The following is an 18,986-nucleotide window of genomic DNA, read 5'->3' on the forward strand; positions in this document are numbered from 1 at the left end:
ACAAATTTGAAGAGATTATTGAAAAAAGATTGAAATTAGAGGAAAAGACAGAAATAAAGGAAACTATAAGTCAAATATATAAATTATTAATTCAGGCCGAACAGGATACACAAGGATTAAAAGCACAGTGGCAAAATGATTTGGATAAAGAAGCATTAAGAGAAGAATGGGATAAAATGTGGGACGAAATAATTATGAAGAACATGTCTGTAAGGATAAAGGAAAATTGTTACATATAAGGTAATATGGAGGTGGTATTTAATGCTGGTAAAACTGAATACTGTATAATAAATAAAAATGTATCATCACTATGTTGGAGGTGTAAAAAAGAGAACGGGACGTATTTACATATGTGGTGGTTATGTGAAGAAAGAAAGCAAGAATGGAAGCAAATTTTTAAAGAAATAAGGGAAATAACTGGATTAAATATTCAAATGTCCCTGTCAATAGCTTTATTGACCATGGTTAAGAAAGGTCAATTGCTGAAAGAAAATAAGGGTTTAATTGTAATAATGGTTACAGCAGCAAGGTTAATTTTTGCAAGAAACTGGAAAAATGACAAACCAGTTAATTTAGAGTAATGATATTGAGAACTATGGGATATGGCAATTAATGATAAATTGACATGTGATATGAAAATAAGAAGAGGCCTATCAAAAATAATGATTTTAAGAAAAATAGGGAATGTATTCTTGGAATATGTATTCCGGAGAGGGAAGGGGTATACGCTGAGGGAAGAAACAATGAAGTTTTGGAGAGAAAATGGATTGAATGAATTTAAAACATATTATTATGTTTTAAAACATATTATTATATTCAGCCCTGAGGGTGAAAGTGGCACTGTTGTATTATGTAACTGTATTTTATTGTCGTGTTAGGTTTATGTTGTTTAGGTCAAATGTTTATTTAAAAAATTTTTTTTAAAAACCACACATATTATATTTTTACTACATAGTACCATACAATATTATACGTTTGGTGAACCTAGTGCTGAACTAGATGCTTCAGAAAGCTCAGTATAAGAAGCAGCAATTGATACAAGTATCAAAGCCATCTGATCATAATCCCACAATCTTTTCGGATCTCCCACTGGCTGCAGATTATACTTTTTCATAATCCTATCCTCTTGTCTACTGGAGCTACAGTCTATGAAAATTTCTGCTAGATAAAATTTGGTATCCTTAACGGTGCCACAGAATTAATTTTAAGATGCCTTGGGTCCCAGTTCTAGGGGAGAAATATAAATCAAATAAACATTAACTGGGAATGTTCAAAGCGATATCACGTCTCATTTTCATTTGTGTTTATAACTATAGGTTCCTTTCCTATACCTAGGCCACTGATTGCTCTTGCACATTCTGCTCGCGAAATTAATTTAAGCCTATAAACCGTAGCCACTTTATCTCAAAGGAAGACCTACAATAGGGCTTATTTCTAGGTATGAATATACAGGGCAGTAATGATTAAAAAATCAAGCAGATTTTGGCTTTCCTCCCCCCTTTCCTGGCGAATGTGTAGGTGCATACTTTTTGGGGGGGAGTCATATTTATTTGTTTTATAATTATTTTTATTATTTTAGTAATAGACACATGCATACAAAAGCAGTACTACCATCGTTTTACTACCCCTTTGTCAAAATACTGTAAAAAAGAGTCTCCACCCCTTCTGAAGCTTCCCCTCAGCTACCGGTGTCAATTTATCAATAAGACGCCTGTGATTGGTGAAGAGAACAGTGGCTCCGCCCCCTCCAACCACCCACATCCTCCCGCCCCCACGAGGAAATCACTGCCACGTCGAGATTGCTTAACCTCACTGGCCCCGCCCGATCACGCACGGAGTGACGTGTACCGACTAACTCTCCCCGAGCCGCTTCTCTGCTAATGGAGGAGGAGAAAAGAACTGTCATGAATGATGTGGGCGGAGCCGAGGAGAGTAGAAGCGCAAGCGCAACCGGAGTCTTCTCAATCAACGGCTGCCTGGGTTTCACGTGACCGCTTCCGTCACCGTCGCCTCGTGAGCGCAAAACCGAGGCGCGCGCGTGCGCTGGGAGGCCGCGGCCGCCGACGTTCGGCGGCGGAGGGATGACGTTGCTCTCTTGGGCCGTAAGAGGCTGAGGAGGCCCTTCTTCGAGCTGCTCGGCGGCGTCAGCCGCCGCTTTTATTTCCTTTGACAGGCCGAACCGGGCCGACTGCCCCTGCTGCTGCCGGCGGTGGGTAAACGGGGGCCTTTTGGCTTCTCAGTCCCGGTCCTTGGAGGGACTGAGAGATGAGCTCGGCGTGAGGTGAGTGTGTGTCTGCTCCGTCCCTCTCGAGCCATGGCTGCGACGAGCTGGCAAGAGGCTGTGGCCCAGCAGGCCGAGGAGGTGTCGGCTCGGCTGAGGGAAGTGTTGTCTGCCGGCGTGAACCTACTACGCACCGAGCTGGGCCTAGAGTTGCCCGCCGGCCTGGAGCCGCAGCGCCTCCCCACCTGGTTGCTGCTCGCCTCCACGTCGGTTCTCGCGCTGCTGGTCTTGCTGGGGCTCCTGTGGGCCGTGGCCTTCGCCCGAGGAGGAGGAGGGGATGCTGGCAGAACGCGCTCCAGAAGAACATCCAAGGTGGGAGACGAGGACGAAGAAGAAGAGGACGACGAAGAAGAAGAAGAAACGGCGGCGGCGACCACGACGACCCTGGGCCTGACGAGATGCACTGGCGGCCCCAACAAGGGGGTTCCTGGGGCGCCCTCGATTCTGAAGGGGCAAGAGCAGAAGAGGGCGAGTAAGAAGAAACTACTCGAGAAAACGGACAAGGTGAGTAAAAAAGCAGCAACAGGAGGAAGATGAGAAGCAAGAAATATGATAGCAAAACGGGGGCAGAGGGTATTATTTTAATTCAGTGTGGGACCTTGTCTGAATTGCTTTTGTTTCAGCCTTTCTACGTTGTCAGCACGCCTTCTCTGGTTCAGTAGATAGAGGCTTTCTGGATAGAGGCTACAGACATTTCTCACGTTTTCGGTTAATATCTGAAACTAGTGGGCAAAAGATCGTAGCAACTGCTTATGTGATTATTAGCCCTTTCAAAAAAAATTCATTGCTAAAGTAATTTCTGCTATTTTCCATCAAGTTACACTGCTCCTGCAGTGGAATTGAAAGTTTTTTGGTGGGCTGCAGTACCCTTTGCTTCAGCTTTCTGTTTCCTAGTTAATGTGAGAAGCTTCATCTGGGTTTCATGATCTATCCAGTACAAAAAGTGTAACATGTAGTGGTCCTTGAAGGAGTGCAAGGCTGAATTTTCTTACTTAGTGCACAGAACTTTCTTACTTAATTAACATATGTTAATTGTAGACATTTGTACATTGGCTTAAGCCATGTTCAATGTGTCTTTCCTAAGATTAACTACCAGTAGTAACTGACCTGGACTTTTCAGGATTTTTCACTATATTTGTGGTAAAGTGAGTACAGTGGCTAGTCTATTCTGAAATGTTTGAAATAGTTGGGTAATTATGATCATTTTGTATTAGTGAATGCATCCAGCTTTGCCTGATGAGAAAAGTTCCATCCCCATTCTGATACTTTATTCTTTTCCTGCTCCAACTCTCTCTTTCACACTGATCTATTTCATATTCACACTTCTGGCTGGTTAAAATCCCTTTAAATTGCTCCAGGTGTGTTCTCTTTTTTTCTGCTCTGTCTTTTCACTTCACAAAAAGTCCGACCAAGACTTGCTTTTGGTGTTATATTTGCCATATATTAGGTCTTTAAATCATAGTAGACACTATACTTACTATACATATTACTTCTTTAATGTGCAAATAGGTTGAACAGCGCACACCATAAATTCTCACTCAGAAGCACTCCTTTCAAAATTGGTCTGTATAGGAAAGAGGAGGCTGAGTTTTCTTGGATTGCTTGCTTGTAAAGTGCACAACCTGGGTCCTGGATAATTTGGGCATCCTTGTGATCTCCCTGTATTTATTGCTTTTTCTTTTCAGAACTCCTGTGCCTTTAAGAGCTGCAGGAGTTGCAGATATTCAGCATTTATTGCTTTTCCAAGGAAGTTCAACACACTTTGGGATCATCTTCTAGGCATGTAAAATTACCTAACTGAAGCTATGTACTGCCTTATACCAACATCTGACAGACAAAATGGAGATATTGGTAGTGGCCTAACTCAAGTTTAGGAGTGTTGTTGTATTGAACTAATTTAGGAAAACTGCTTTGTATGCACAGAAGACAGTGATCAAAAGTTATGTTTTCAGAGTCCAATCCCCAGAATCTCCTAACTAGCTAGTCACTGACCATACTAGCTGGAGAGTTATGGAAGTTGTAGTCCAGAAAAATAATTTCCAAGCTGTGCAAAGAAGTGGATTGTAGCTTGAAGACAACATGATTCTTTACTCTGACACATTTTGTACCATTGTCATTTACCCATGAACACATTTCAACCATTTACTTACTGATTCCAATGCAAGCGGCATGTGGTTACAAATTTGTTTAAAAGCTCCTTCCCATTAGGCTGTTGTTCTTGGGCTGTTGCAATGAATGCCAAAACAACCTATCACTCCAGCATGTTAATTCCACTGCTGTTTGGTGTGGCTGCACACCAGTTGCATATGTAAGAAGTCTATGGCTCCCTCAATCACTGCTGTGACTTCACATGTTGACTAACTGTACTGAAAGGCTATAGCAGGTTTGTTTTTTACAGAACAATTGGGCAGAATAGTGACTGCAAGTTTTGGCTTAACTGACTTGTAAAAATCCTAAAGATATCAGGTATGTTTGTACTATACAGTCATAAGTTACACAACACAGATGGCTATCTTAAAGAATCATAGAATTTATACTGTGATGAAATACTTGGAGTTTTTAGAAAGCTGTAGTTCGTAACTTTGAATCCCCAAATTTCCATGTGTGCCTGTTTATAATACAAAAGTAACCTGATTCTCACTTCCTCTCTTCTCGGCTACTGTGGTGCTGACTATTATTGTAACTTTTCTTCAGATGGGAATTGATGAAATTATATAAAGATAAATCTTCACTCTTTTTCAAAATAAAAGCTGGGAATCTTGATTAACTAAGCAGGCCCTTGGTAGGATGTCTAGAATTCAAGTAAAATACACTATGGTAGCTGTGCTCCTATTTGTCATTTTCTCATTGGTTTTGTTGTTCCTTGGCTTCTGCTCATTCAGTATTTTCTGCTCCTTGCTCTTCTGTCCCCAGGCAGGCAGCAGAAATTCTCATTCCAGAGTCACACAAACCTGGAAGTTAAAATGGATGTTGTTGTCGTTTAGTCATGTCTGACTCTTCGTGACCCCATGGACCAGAGCACATCAGGCCCTCCTGTCTTTCACTGCCTCCCAGAGTTGGGTCAAATTCATGTTGGTAGCTTCAATGACACTGCCCTTTATTCCTAAAGAGTATGATGTTCACTATTGAATGATTCAGCATGGTACTGTACTGTAGGTTACTGACAATTTTTAATCAATCAATTTGATTAATCTATTTTAAAAACAAAGTATTCAGACAGTTTACCCCCTCAGGATCCACTTAGTATACATCTTATATTTTAGGAGTATAGAGTTCATGATCGTGAAGCTATGACAAAGACTGAGATGACCTCAGTCTCTCCTGCTATTATGAATTTGGAGAATGAGTGTTAAAGTTGTGTTGGTTTTAAACCCTTCCCAGTCATATACTACAGAAACTGGGCAATGAACAATCAGGAAATTTTCTGGCCCTGTTACTTTTATACTGAAAGCTTACACAAATGAATATGGTTTAAACTGGCATTTAAATGACAAGATTGTGTGTACAATAATTTGAAATGATGTTCCTTAATTTCCCCCAAACTGGTGGTTGCTAAGTGTTTCAGATGTCAGCTGTCATCAGCCCGGCAGCCTGGACAGCTGTCAAAATTCTATAGGTTGTCCAGAGGTATCTGAGGACTCCAGCATGGGGAGAGTTGATCAAAAGACTTGGTCCCTCTTAGCATTTTGCCTGCCTGGTAAAAATGTGATACATCCGTGTGTGCATGCATGCATAAATAAATAGTTTTACAATATCATCACTACTACTAGTGTTGCTGATTTTAATTGTTTAGATTTAATAGTTAAATCTAAATATCTAGTTTGGGTGTTCTCTGAATAGTGTCTAGATTTAGGTCTCAGATGTGCTAGTCCTGCCTCTTTACACTTTTTCTTTCTTGCCATCCCCATTGGGGGATATGTCAGTGCATATACAAAATAAAACCTTAGGCTGCTACTTTTGTTCAGAAAAATAAACATGACTTCATTTTCTGAGATGGTTTAATAATGTTTCACTGTTAAGCTGACTGCAGGGAAGCAAAAGTTAGGACTTGCTAAGTTTGGGTAGTGGTAAAACAAATTACATAGAGATGTTCTAGATTCCTAAATTTACTTGTGATCTGCTAAAACACCTAGGTCCTTTTCATACATACTAATGTCAAGCCAGCTGTCTCCCATTCTACATTTGTACGTTTTATTTTTTTCTACCTAAGTGGAGGACTTCACAGTTTTTTTCCTTGCTAAAACTCATTTTGTTTCTTTTGATGCAGTTCCTGAATATATTAACTGTGGGTGGCGGAGATGAAGGGTTATCTTTTCTCCTTGCAAGCAGCAGCTCTTGCCTATGATAAACATACATCATATTCACACCAAAACCTTTGGTCCATATGAGTGGTAGTAACACAACAACTTCCTCCACCTCTTCCCTTTGACCTCAGACACAACACTGCTAACATCTGAGATAATTTCTGAGTTTGTAGTTTAGGTTTTTTCTGCTTCGTTAACCTCTGCACTTTCAGTATCTCTATCCAACTGTGTAAGGAGCCAGTGGGTTCATGATTGCTAGTACCCATGGTTTGAATTGTATCAGTACCAGAGTACTCATTCATTTCGTTTAATCGTTTAGTTGTGTCTGACTCTTCGTGACCCCATGGACCAGAGCACGCCAGGCCCTCCTATCATCCACTGCCTCACAGAGTTGGGTCAGATTCATGTTTATTTATTTATTTATTTATTTATTTACAATATTTTTTAGCCGCACCATTGCCAGTGGCTTCTGGGCGGCGTACAACATTAAAACCTAAAAACATTAAAAACATTTTAAGAAACAGTATAAAATACCATATATTAAAATATTTCTTAAAACAATTAAAACATTAAAATTAACTAATTAAAATGCTGGGTGAACAGAAAGGTCTTTGCCTGGCGCCGAAAGGCCAAGAGTGTCGGAGCCAGGCGGATCTCTCTAGGGAGGGTGTTCCAAAGTTGGGGGGCAACAACCGAGAAGGCCCTATTCCGACATGCCATCCCCTTCACCTCTTTCAGGGATGGCACCTTCAGAAGGGCCTCCTGGCCTGATCTTAGAGGACGGGCAGGCACATATGGAAGAAGAAGGTTGGTTGCTTCGGTGACACTGTCCAACCATCTCATCCTCTGTCGTCCCCTTCTCCTCTTGCCTTCACACTTTCCCAACATTTAAGGTCTTTTCCAGGGAGTCCTCTCTTCTCATGAGATGGCCAAAGTATTGGAGCCTCAGCTTCAGGATCTGTCCTTCCAGTGAGCACTCAGGGTTGATTTCCTTTAGAATTGATAGGTTTGTTCTCCTTGCAGTCCAGGGGACTCTCAAGAACCTCCTCCAGAACCACAATTCAAAGGCATCAATTCTTCGGCGGTCTGCTTTCTTTATGGTCCAGCTGTCACGTCCATACATCGCTACAGGAAAAACCATAGCTTTGACTATTCGGACTTTTGTTGGCAAGGTGATATCTCTGCTTTTTAAGATGCTGTCAAGGTTTGTCATTGCTTTCCTCCCAAGAAGCTGTTAACAGCACTTTTTAGTAAGGCTTTCAAATGTCGTCCAGGCAAGAGCCCATTAAGCCTCCCCATGTTCTCTTCTGAGGCCAGCTGAAGTTCACTAGTGCATAAAATAAGAGTCAGCATGGTACAGTAGCTGCCTTCATTGGATAGCTTCCAAGATGCATGAGTTGCCAGCCATTATGCCAACAGGGCTTCTATATCTTGGACAATGGCTTTATAGTAAGCATAGTGCCCCTTATGGCTAAATTTCTGTATTAGGACCTCTGTATATAGATGTCAGTCAGAATATTCTGGTCTTGAGAGAGTGTACCTCATACCCTGTTACCCCAAAAATAAGACCTACCCTGAAAATAAGCCCTGGTATGATTTTTCAGGATGCTTATAATAGAAACCTTACTGCAAAAATAAGTCCCAGTTAAGTGAAACCCTGCCTTCCATCATTGTACAGCAACCAGAAGATGATGACATGACTGTATTTGAATAAATGTAGATTGTTGTATATAAAAAAATCCCCTGAAAATAAGCCCTAATGCAGTTTTTGGAGCAAAAATTAATATAAGACCCTGTCCTTATTTTCAGGGAAACACGGTAGAAAGGGATTATGACTGAATCTTCTAGTTATGGAAGAAAAGCATGTGAAAAACAAACAAACACTGCTACAGTGCTGATCAGCAAGTAGCTAGCTGTTTGTTTCAGTTGCTGTTAGTAAGTTCCATATAGAGGCTTTACAAAGTAGCTGAACTTGAAGTAGTTGAATTTTTGTTCTGTCTGCAAAATTATTTCAAAGGAATTTGGGAATACAGCATAATGTATGAAGGTTAGAATCTTCACACCATTTAAACCGAAAGGATTGGTTGTAATTGTAGAAGGAGGTATTTTGCAACTGTGACCACTTTCAGCTTCTCATGTAAAGTGAGAATATGAAGTGAGCTCAAACTACTGTAGTTATATTTAGAAATTCGGTTTTATGACACTGCCAATTTAGGACTGTTATGTTTTGAAAAGAGATCAACCTTACAGATGTTTCATATGTACTTACAGGGAATGTTAATAGAAATATAGAGAGCCAGATTTTTGCTCTAAAATTAACACAGGTTAGCCATGCAGGATTTAAGGAATAATCTTAATTATTCTCTCTTTTAAGAAATTGTTGGAGAATGTTGTTATTGAAACATAGATGAGAACTATGAGAAGAAGTGCCTTCCCTCCTGTCAATATTTAATTCTTTCTTTATTTTTTCTTTCATTTATTTTATTATTGTATATGTTATGGACTGTTTGTAAAATTCTTATGTTTTCGTATACACCTTATTGGAAGCCGCCCAGAGTGGTCGACCAGACCAGATGAGCGGGATATAAATCAAATAAATAAATAAATAAATAAAACTATGTGCTGTAACCAGCTTAAGGTAAAGGTTCCCCTTAACGTTTAATCCAGTCATACCTCCTTCTACAATTACAACCAATCCTTTCGGTTTAAATGGTGCTCATTCTCATTTCTAAGCCATAGAGCTAGCATTTTGTCCGTAGACAGTTTCTGTGGTCACATGGCCAGCGCGACTAAACAGGGAATGCCGTTACCTTCCCACCGTGGTGGTACCTATTTATCTACTTGCATTTGCATGCTTTTGAACTGCTAGGTTGGCAGGAGCTGGGACAAGTGACGGGAGCTCACTTCGTCGCGTGGATTCGATCTTACAACTGCTGGTCTTCTGACCTTGCAGCACAGAGACTTCTGCAGTTTAATCCACAGCGCCACCATATCCCTAAACCTGGTTTAGGCCATACTAAATGAAGCTTGTTGACCATTTGATTAAAAAAATGAGGGGCCTGTTCCTAAATATTCATTTCAGAATCATCCATGCATTATTTTTAAAACTGGAAATACAGTGGTGCCTCGACTTACGAATTTAATTGTTTCCAGAAGATGGTCGTAACTCGAAAAGGTCGTAAGTCCAAGCACCATTTCCCATTGGAATGCATTGAAATGCAGTTAATCGGTTCCAGCCAAAGGAAAAAAAAATAACAAACAAAAATCACTGCAAGACTTGTTGGAAATGCGATTAATCCCTTCCAGGAGAAGGGGGGAAGCAATCAAGTGTGCAAGACCCATTGGAAATGCAAAGAAAACGGAGGGAAATGGTCGGAAATGCAAAGAAAACAAACGGAACAGGTCTGAAAAGCAAAGAGAACAAAGGGAGCAGGTTGGAAATGCAAAGAAAACAAATGGAGCAGGTTGGAAATGCAACGAGAACAAACAGAGCAGGTCGGAAATGCAAAGAAAACAAAGCAATAGCAAGGGAAGCATGCAAGACCCATTGGAAATGAGGGGAAGCAAAAAACAAACCATCCCCCAAAACACATCGGAAATGGAAAAAAAACACTCCAAAAAGCAACCAAGCCCCCCAAGACCCATAGGAAATGGGGGGAAGTCCAAAAAACAACCCCCAAGACCCATCACAGCAGAGAAACATAACCCCCCCCAGCCCAAAACCACACTGCAAAAACACCCAGAACAGTTTTTAAAAAGCAGAAAACAGCACTTTACCTTACTAGGCAGCCTCCTCTGGTTGCACACACACTAACTGCTGAGGCGAAAGAGCTCCAAAGAAGCAGCCTTGTCACCACCTACAGTTAGTAATTTGAATTTCCAGCCTTTTTCCCCTGCCTTTTTTCTGTCCATAAGTGGAGTCTCTGGTCCTATGTAGAAGCAAAATTTTGCGGCCGGAGCTGGTCGTAACTCAAAATGGTTGTAAATAGGGACTTTCGTAAGTGGAGGCACCACTGTAATTACTGAGCATTTTAAATAGCTAGTCTACATTTTTGTAAAATTGTGGATTGTTTTTCAGAGGGTCAAAAAGCAGTCATTACTTTGGCTTTGGGAAGCAGTGCCTCAGAACATAACTGGAAGGAGATACAGCAGAGGTTGATGCATTTAATATGACTTGGTATAATGGTTAGGGAAAATAATGTTTCACCTTCATTCTAGTATGTTATGGTAGTTGTAATTTCACACATGTGGGGGACATCAGTTTGAGGAAGGCTGTCACTGTGATGTAATTGTGGGGGATTATAGTACTAATTTGTATTTAATATGGTAAGAAAGGAGCGTTGATACAATTGTAACTTTTATTAATATGGGAACAATGAATAGAGGTTTCAGGGAAGTGTTGAGACAGTATATATTTGTACATGAAAGGAAAGTGGCTTAATACATGTCATGGCTAATGGTATCTGGTTAGGATGGTGTCTGATTTTGGAGATACTGGACACCTTACTACAAGAAAGGATGAGTCTTTTACACCTGGTCCCTAAAAAAAATTGTGCAACCCTAATGAAACAAGGAGAGGAGGAAGATATACATAGATGGGATTTGTTTTTTAAAAATCAGCAAATTAAGACTGAGGGGTCTCCTGTCAATTGCATGGTAGCAGTGTGTCATCATCATCTTAGAACTGAGAGCTCAAAGGGACCCTATGAATATTTTGATTGCCTGAATCCATTTTAGTCTACTTTCCAAACCTATTTTGGGGTTATTTCTTTTTCAGTAGTAGAGATCTAAGTGTTCTAAGCAAACAATATTTCAGATAGGTAAGTTAATCCACTTTGGATGAGCTGAATATAGGAAACACTAGATGGCTATAGTAGGATTAAACATTTGCATTTCTTTACAGTAAGGAATGTATAGTTCTGTTCGCTGTCTAAATTTCACAATGGCTTAATTTTCTAATTTATCTAGCTTAATGGTCAGCCTGCTCATGAAGTGTCTGAAGAGGAAATAATACACCCTACCCAAAGAGAAAATCTAAAGCAGCCACTGACATCAGATGTGGAAAAGAAAACTGAAAAGGTTGGTTTTTGATTAGTGAGGAAGCCTGCAGGTATACATTTCTAAGCTTGTAATGCCTGTCTTTCTCCCTATAGAGGTATTCTAAGTAGCTAACAAATTACTTAGAAATATTAAAACTGCTACAGATATAAAAATGTACACTATAAAAAGGAGTTAATAATATTAATCTTCTTCTTGGATTCACACTAGAGTGTGGTAGTGGTGGCAGCTGAGTGTGTCAGAGAAGCTGAGAGCAATGCCATCAGGATGCTAGACTCCATTACAAGCCTGGGCTCCTAGTAGGGTCACCCAAGGCAGAATATTCACAGCTGAAGCATAGACTAAGATACATCAGTGGTAACAGCCACATCAGTAGAACAGAATGAATAGTTCCAATGCTGATGGGGTGTGTGTGGAGAAACGTCTTGAAGCAACTACTGGACAGCAGTGATAGCTGAAGGTGATGCTGGCAAAGGATCTTTTACAGAAAATGACAGTCAAGCTACCTTTTGTTAGTAAAGCTCAGAAGAAGGCAGTGGTAAACCACAGCAGAACTTTTCTTATTTCAAAAACCCTAAGATAAGACAGTTTAGAATGAACTGAGAGATAGGGCTTGGAAGATGAGTCTCCCTGATCAGAAGGCACTCAAATCAGCTACTGGGGAAGAGCAAAGGACAAGCGTGAATAGCACTGTCACTAATGTAGCACAGGTACTTAGGATTTATAACACAGTCTGACAGAATAATACCAATCAGATGTCTGGAAAAACCTATCAAGATATACATCATTCCAGTATATGATTCTGCTACAGATGCTGAAGAATATGAAACATCACACACCAAAACAAGAGGTGCTTATAATCATAGGAAACTGGAATGCAGAAGTAGGAAACAAGGCAGAACTGAATGTCATTGGAAAATTTGGTCTAGGGATCAGAAGTGACAACTTAAATGTTGACAGTGAAGAAATTGAAATTGTTGAAGATTTTGTATACCTTGGTTAAGTCATCAATCCAAATGAGGACTGCAGCTGAGAAATCAGAAGAAAGACTGAAACTCGGACGGGCGTAATGAAGGAATTAGAAAAGTTAATCAAGTATAAATATGTGTTATTGGAGATCATGGCCAAGATAATCCACACAGTTGTATTGCCGATCAGTGTGTGAAAACTGGACAAAGAAGAAAGCTGATGTGGGGGAAATTGATTTATTAGAAATTTGGTGCTAGAGAAGAGCTTTATAGATCCTGTGGACTGTCAGAAAGACAAACAAGTGGCTCCTAGAGCAAATCAAGCCTGAACTATTTCTGGAGACAAAAATTTTGAAGCTGAGGCCATCCTGATTTGGGCACACTATGAGAAGGCAAGATTCTCTGGAAAAAGCAATAAAGGTTAAGGGCAGAGTTAAAAAGAAAGGCCAATAATGAGGTGGACTAACTCCATAAAGGAAACCACAGCCTTGAGTTTAGAAATGCTGAGCAGGGCTGGTGAGGCCAGAACGTTTTGGAAATCAGTCATTCATGAGATTACCATAAGTCAGAGACAATTTGAAAATATATAACATCATCAACAACAAACCATATTATTAAAAAGTATGAAATGAAATCCCTGTTAAAACAAGTTAAAAAATAAAGCTTTGCAATCCTCTCTATACATCAAAGCCATGCAAAGGTGGGTAAAAGAAGACTAACATGTACTGGTACAGCTATAGATTATTTTCATTGCATCTGTGATGGTTGTCAACTCTCAGTTGTTTAATGTGAGGCAAATACACTGTATAGTCCTCCTTATGTTGGCAAACTGTTTTCTTATTACCGTTATTACCCTTGTTTCTAAGCAAGTACAGGAAGCAAATTCATATTCTGGGTGCATGATCTGAGCACTGTCTTTTTTTTATATCAAAGTGTACATTTTTATATCAAAGTGCTTAAACTACTATATGACGTTTGGTTCTAGTTGATGGGGTTTTGATGTTCCTGTTAAAGCCAAAGACAGACATGGGAATCTGAAGCCTGAGGAAGCACTCATGATTTGTCAATGCATTTGTTGACCTCTGTTTCAAGTCTTGATTCTTTGTGTTTGAAGCTTACCAGTAGTTTTCATATATGACCTCACATATTACTGTATCATAGAATACATGACTTTTAAACTCTGTAAGGGACTGTAATGTGTGTTTTTTTTTTAAGAAAGTAAGAAAGAAAATGGCAGAAATCAACATGTACTGAAGTTTTCAATAGTTATTTTATGTAAGACTGACTATGAGCTGTTGTGAAGGTTCGAATATGGCCTCAGGCTGATCGGACACAAACACGGGACGCTCTGTTTTTGTGAAATCAGAACTTGGGTTTATTGGAACATTGAACATTGGGTTGGTAGCATCAAACTTGTCTAACACTTTGTCTCTCACCGCCAATGGGTCAAAGGAGGGTGTCCATAAATCTTGTAAAAACGGATTGTAACCAGATTCATACCAGAGACCTTTGATAAAAGGGTTAGTGTCCTCATGGTCCCGGGAATCTAAACCAGTATCAATTAAGGGAAGGGTCTCCTCATCTCTTCCCTCCAAGTCGAAGGGGTCAGTGCCCTCGGAAAATGGGTCCCAGGGTCCGATGAATACCTCCTCCGGCGAGCCTCCTCCAGACGCCATGCTCTCCTTTCCCGTTCTTCCCTCTCCACCGCTTCCTTCTCCCTTAATTGCCTCTGCCACTCTCTCGCTTCAGATTCCCCCCCAATAAGAGGTTTTAGGAGGCAGGCCTCGTCTCCTCCGGTAATCGACCTCCTCCCGAGGCACTCGCACCTTTTCGCATCTCCCAGTCCAGGGATCCTCAACCCAGATCAACTCCCAACCCCCTGGTATGTCATCTCTCTTCCCTTTTATATCCACATTTCTCGCCTCCACCAACGGTCTGCCCCTCTCTTCTGTTCCGCCCTCTCAGTCCCGGTTTGAGTTGCCACCGATATTCTTGCCATACCCCGTTCTAGATCCTGGGTGTCTACTTCCTGCTGCACTGTCGCAATGCGGGGGGTTGCTGAATCTGTCTGGGTCTCTTGCTCTTTCTTAGAGAAGGACGACACTCCGGCGAGGGTTTCAATCCCCTCGCCTCTGGTCTCACAGCTGTATGAAAGACAGATGTCCAACAACATTGTCTGTCAGCAGCAGCAACACACTTACTTTTAACAGGATTTTTTCAGATAAATGAGTTTAGGATTGCAGCCTTAATTTAGAAGATATTTTACAAAATAGATCTTAGTTTCAGTGAAAAACAGCTATGTGCTTTTGGTGCCTTTTTAGATGTTTGAAGATACATTGCTTCAGCTGTGTTGAAGAATTGTACTTCTAAGTTATTATTCCAGATTGATACTTGTTAATAAACATAGTGTATCTTCTATGCTAATTTGGTGATCATCTTCAAGTGTTTTCATTACACTAGTTAATACTTAGAGAAAACATTTACTTTCCATTTTAGTCAAAGAAGAGTAAGAAGAAACCAAAAGGAGATGCTAGAACAGTTCAGGATCAGTCACGTGTTGATGGAAAAGAAGTTGATGAAGGTATTTATCATGCATGTTCTTAAACAACTTATCTGCTGGAATCTTATTATACATTTGTCCCAGTACAAATCTGCTGGCATAAATTACAGTGGCAAATAGTCATCAGTAAAGAGGTTGGTGCTGTTTTCTTCTGATCATGTACCAAGTAATATGACATGATGAGAAAAAACAGGGTCTGCCCCCTTCTTAAGTACCAGCACTTTACCACTGGAATTTAACCTTTGGCCATAAGTTTAGAAAATCTTTTTGGTTCTAGATAATTTTCCTTCAACTTGCTCCAACTGGTGAAAAAATGAAGGGAAATTGCTTGGGACTATTTTCCTCTTCCCTCAAATTATTTTTAAGAACAGACACCTGTATATATGCAAACATTCTTTGTGCACTTTTGTCTACTACTTACTCCTACAAGTACTCACATATGATTTAGGTATATAACATTTTATGTGTAATTTTTAGAATATCCATTTATCACATATGCATCATTTAAAAATCTTTAGATGTACGCAATTTATAAATGATCTAAAAGAGAATAAGTAAAATATTATCCTCCAAAGCTTTTCTAAAGCATTTTAAAAAGTTGGTACTTTATTCCTTCCCAACATCCAATATGCAAAATAAGTTCAGATCAGATCCTTTTAATTTATCTGATAAGGCTTAGCCTTCAGATAGCAGTGACAAGTATGTATTGTGCTGTGATTAATAAATCAGCAGCTCTCAACTCAGTATGCAAATACTGACCTATTAATGTAAAGAATGTCAAATTATTAATATGATAAGAAATAGATTATTCACTCTAGTATCTTGAAATAATCATGTTTCTAATCATGGCTTTCTGTGGATAGATGGGGTGGTTTCACCTGTAGTAGTCTAAGCCATCTGAAAAAACCTGCTGGAGAAATGGGGGCAGCAGTGATCTTCATTCACTTGCCACCACTTCTCTATAGTCCTGTATGTCTCTGCAAAAGCCACTTCATAAGGATGGAGGACCTACCCTGCAACACTGGGGTGGGTGATGCTGGGGACTGCAAAGAAATTTCAGGGGGAAAAGTATTCTGTATAGTGGCTTCAACTACACTCTGCATCTCTCACTCCAGAAAGCCATGGGTTAGACTTCTAGAAGGGCTTCACCAAAAAATCAAATGAGACTCTGTGTAGAGAACATGGTTATTTCAATAACTGAGTTGTAAGCGCTTATGTTCTAGCAACTGAATGTGACCTGGATCGGCTGTTCAGCAGGTGCATAAGCAGAGAGAGAAGGCTAGGCTGCCAGATAAGCTACCATTCCAGCAGCCTTGCCTTGGGATGAATAAAAAACGTAAATATTCATTCTTTCTTATCCATTGGGGTCTCTGGAATTGAATATTCAGTGAAAGTGATTTTTTTCTATGCATATTATGATTTGGTGAATAGCGTGTTTCCCCGAAAATAAGACATGGTTTTATATTAATTTTTTGCTCCAAAAAAACCCAAAAAACCCCGCATTAGGGCTTATTTTCAGGGGATGTTTTATTTTACAGTTATGTCATCTTCTGGTTGCTGCCCAATGGTGGAAGGTGGGGTTTCACTTAACTACGGCTTATTTTGGGGGTAGGGCTTATATTACGAGCATCCTGAAAAATCATACTAGGGCTTATTTTCAGGTTAGGTCTTATTTTGGGGGAAACAGGGTGTTTAACTGAAACATTCTGAACCAACTGCAGTTTCCAGAGCTGCATTTAAAGCAGCCCCACATAAAGTGTAATGCAAAATTGAGAACAGGTACCTGTACCACTAGTAACAAGCTTCCAATGCAAGAATAGATTTGGGCTAGTATACCAGCTGAAATTGAAAAATACACTTAGACTTTGAGGCCACTTGAGCCTCCAGCAACAAAAATGGATCCAACAGTAACTAGGTTATACAGCTGATGGTTCAGAAAGTGTGCAGCCTATTCTATAACAGGTAATCTGAGTAATTATCAATGTGGGAACCAAGACTTCATCTTACTAGGCTACACCTTGGGGTTTTTTGGCTCTCATCCAAGACAACCACTGTATCCAGGCATTGATCAAGGGCCTTGCGTGATGCAGATGCAGCATTTTGCTTCAGTCCTAATGGTTCCTCCTAGTATCTTCATGGAGACATTTAATAACGTTGGAACCAAGATGGGAGTGTCTTGGTTGCAGATGGGGGTATTTGTATATGAATACTAATGTTCCCACACAGGTGGAAATAACAAGGGTCCTCACTGTCCACTCATGATTTCACCGCTGCCACATTATCTGTGGAGGTTTCGTATTGCGCCGTTCTCTGCCATGGATTAGCCAGTCTGCAACCTGGCAGAGAGGCTTGTCATCCTGCCTCCTGCCAGGAGTGGGTAATCGATTGCAGACAATGGCGCGATAGGAAGCCTCTGCTGAGCCAGTGGTGGCGGTGAAATCATGAGTGGATGATAACCCTTGTTATTTCTACCTGTGTGGGGATATTCGTATAACAATACCCCCTTCTCTAGTCTTGGTGCATTCTGTAGCATGTTTTCAGCAAGGCTAAGCAACAGTCTTCCAGTGCCATTCTCTGAAACTAACACTGCGGGTAGAAGATTGATGCCCGCAATACTGAGCCAGTACAGAAGGATGCCATAGACCAGAGGTCCCCAACCCCTGGTCCACAGCCTAGGCAGGACAGGACTGCGGACACAGATCTCCTGCCTCCCTACGAATGTGCCGAGCGCAAGTGCACTCCACACCCCTGCGGGCACACCACACCACTGTGAGTGTGCCCTGCCCCCCCCACTGCAGTTGGAATAGGTTGGGGACCACTGCCATAGACAAAAGGCCATGAGAAATTTAAACAAAAACAATGTGCCCACACAACCATACTTTTTTCTTAATTTCTAAAATAGTGTGGCTAAGGCAATCCAGTTAGATTCAAGATAGACTCCAGACTAAAATGATTCCTCATTATCAGATTGTCCAAAGCCATATGAAATTCTACTGTTGCAACTCTCTTCAAAACATGAAACTTCAGCTTTGCTGGGGAGAATCGAGTGAAGGAGACAGCTTAACTGTTAGAATGATAACACTTTTCTAGTAGCTGTTTAAGATAATTAACAACCAAGTATGTCAGTCAGAGTCAGCACCTATAGGACGGGCGTTTTAAGAGAGCAGAAAGCAAAGACCAAATAGAAAACCTGGATACTCAGAGTATGCTGTCAAGTTTCACCAGTGCTGTCCTGAAGCTAATTGTTACAAGAGGTTTTCAGAATGGTAGGCAAGTGGTTTTTCAGAATAATACATTTACATGCTGTTGATTTCAACAAGCTTTTGAAGGGACATCAAAAGCTTTACTTTAGACATCATTTGATAGCAACTGGGTTAGGGTTCTTTTTTGTTATTGTAAATACCTTCTTACAACTCTTTCAGGAGCTTGGGAAACAAAAATCAGTAACAGAGAGAAACGCCAGCAGCGTAAACGTGACAAGGTACTGACTGATGCTGGGTCAGAATCAAATATATCCACTACGGAAAATTCAGTTTTAGTATCCACTGAACAACTAACATCTGCAACATCCTTTTCAGTTGGTCCCAGAAAGAACAAAGGTAGATATATGACTTTTGATCTGCTTCTGTTTTTTGTTTCTTTTCCTAGGAAAGTGCAATTACTCTTAAAGCAGAAGAAAAATTGTAGAACAAGCAAAGAGAAACTTCAGTTATAATAGGAACTCTTTCCTGGAGATTTAATTACTTCTGAAATATGGTTCATTGTTGGCCAAAACCTGAAGCATAAATCTCAGTAGATGATGAAGTTGGTTTAAT

At 40.4% G+C, this 18,986-nt stretch overlaps 1 protein-coding gene across 5 annotated transcripts in view; it reads left to right on the top strand.

Annotated features, from left to right (window-relative positions):
- Nucleotides 1-2,185: 2,185 nt before the first annotated feature.
- Nucleotides 2,186-18,986, top strand: part of MTDH (metadherin) — a 37,529-nt gene continuing 20,728 nt past the window's right edge. For 2 of the 5 annotated variants that reach the window (XM_072999160.2, XM_072999162.2), the window contains exons 1-4: nucleotides 2,187-2,785; nucleotides 11,554-11,664; nucleotides 15,108-15,192; nucleotides 18,594-18,770. In XM_072999160.2, coding sequence (XP_072855261.2) covers nucleotides 2,315-2,785; nucleotides 11,554-11,664; nucleotides 15,108-15,192; nucleotides 18,594-18,770 — 844 coding nt within the window. In that variant the 5' untranslated portion in view covers nucleotides 2,187-2,314. Of the gene's footprint in view, nucleotides 2,786-11,553; nucleotides 11,665-15,107; nucleotides 15,193-18,593; nucleotides 18,771-18,986 lie in introns of all 5 variants that reach the window. The other 3 variants (XM_020785276.3, XM_020785277.3, XM_072999161.2) reach the window with 2 other exon arrangements.

This window comes from Pogona vitticeps, chromosome 4 (assembly GCF_051106095.1).
Source record: "Pogona vitticeps strain Pit_001003342236 chromosome 4, PviZW2.1, whole genome shotgun sequence".
NCBI lineage: Eukaryota > Metazoa > Chordata > Lepidosauria > Squamata > Agamidae > Pogona > Pogona vitticeps.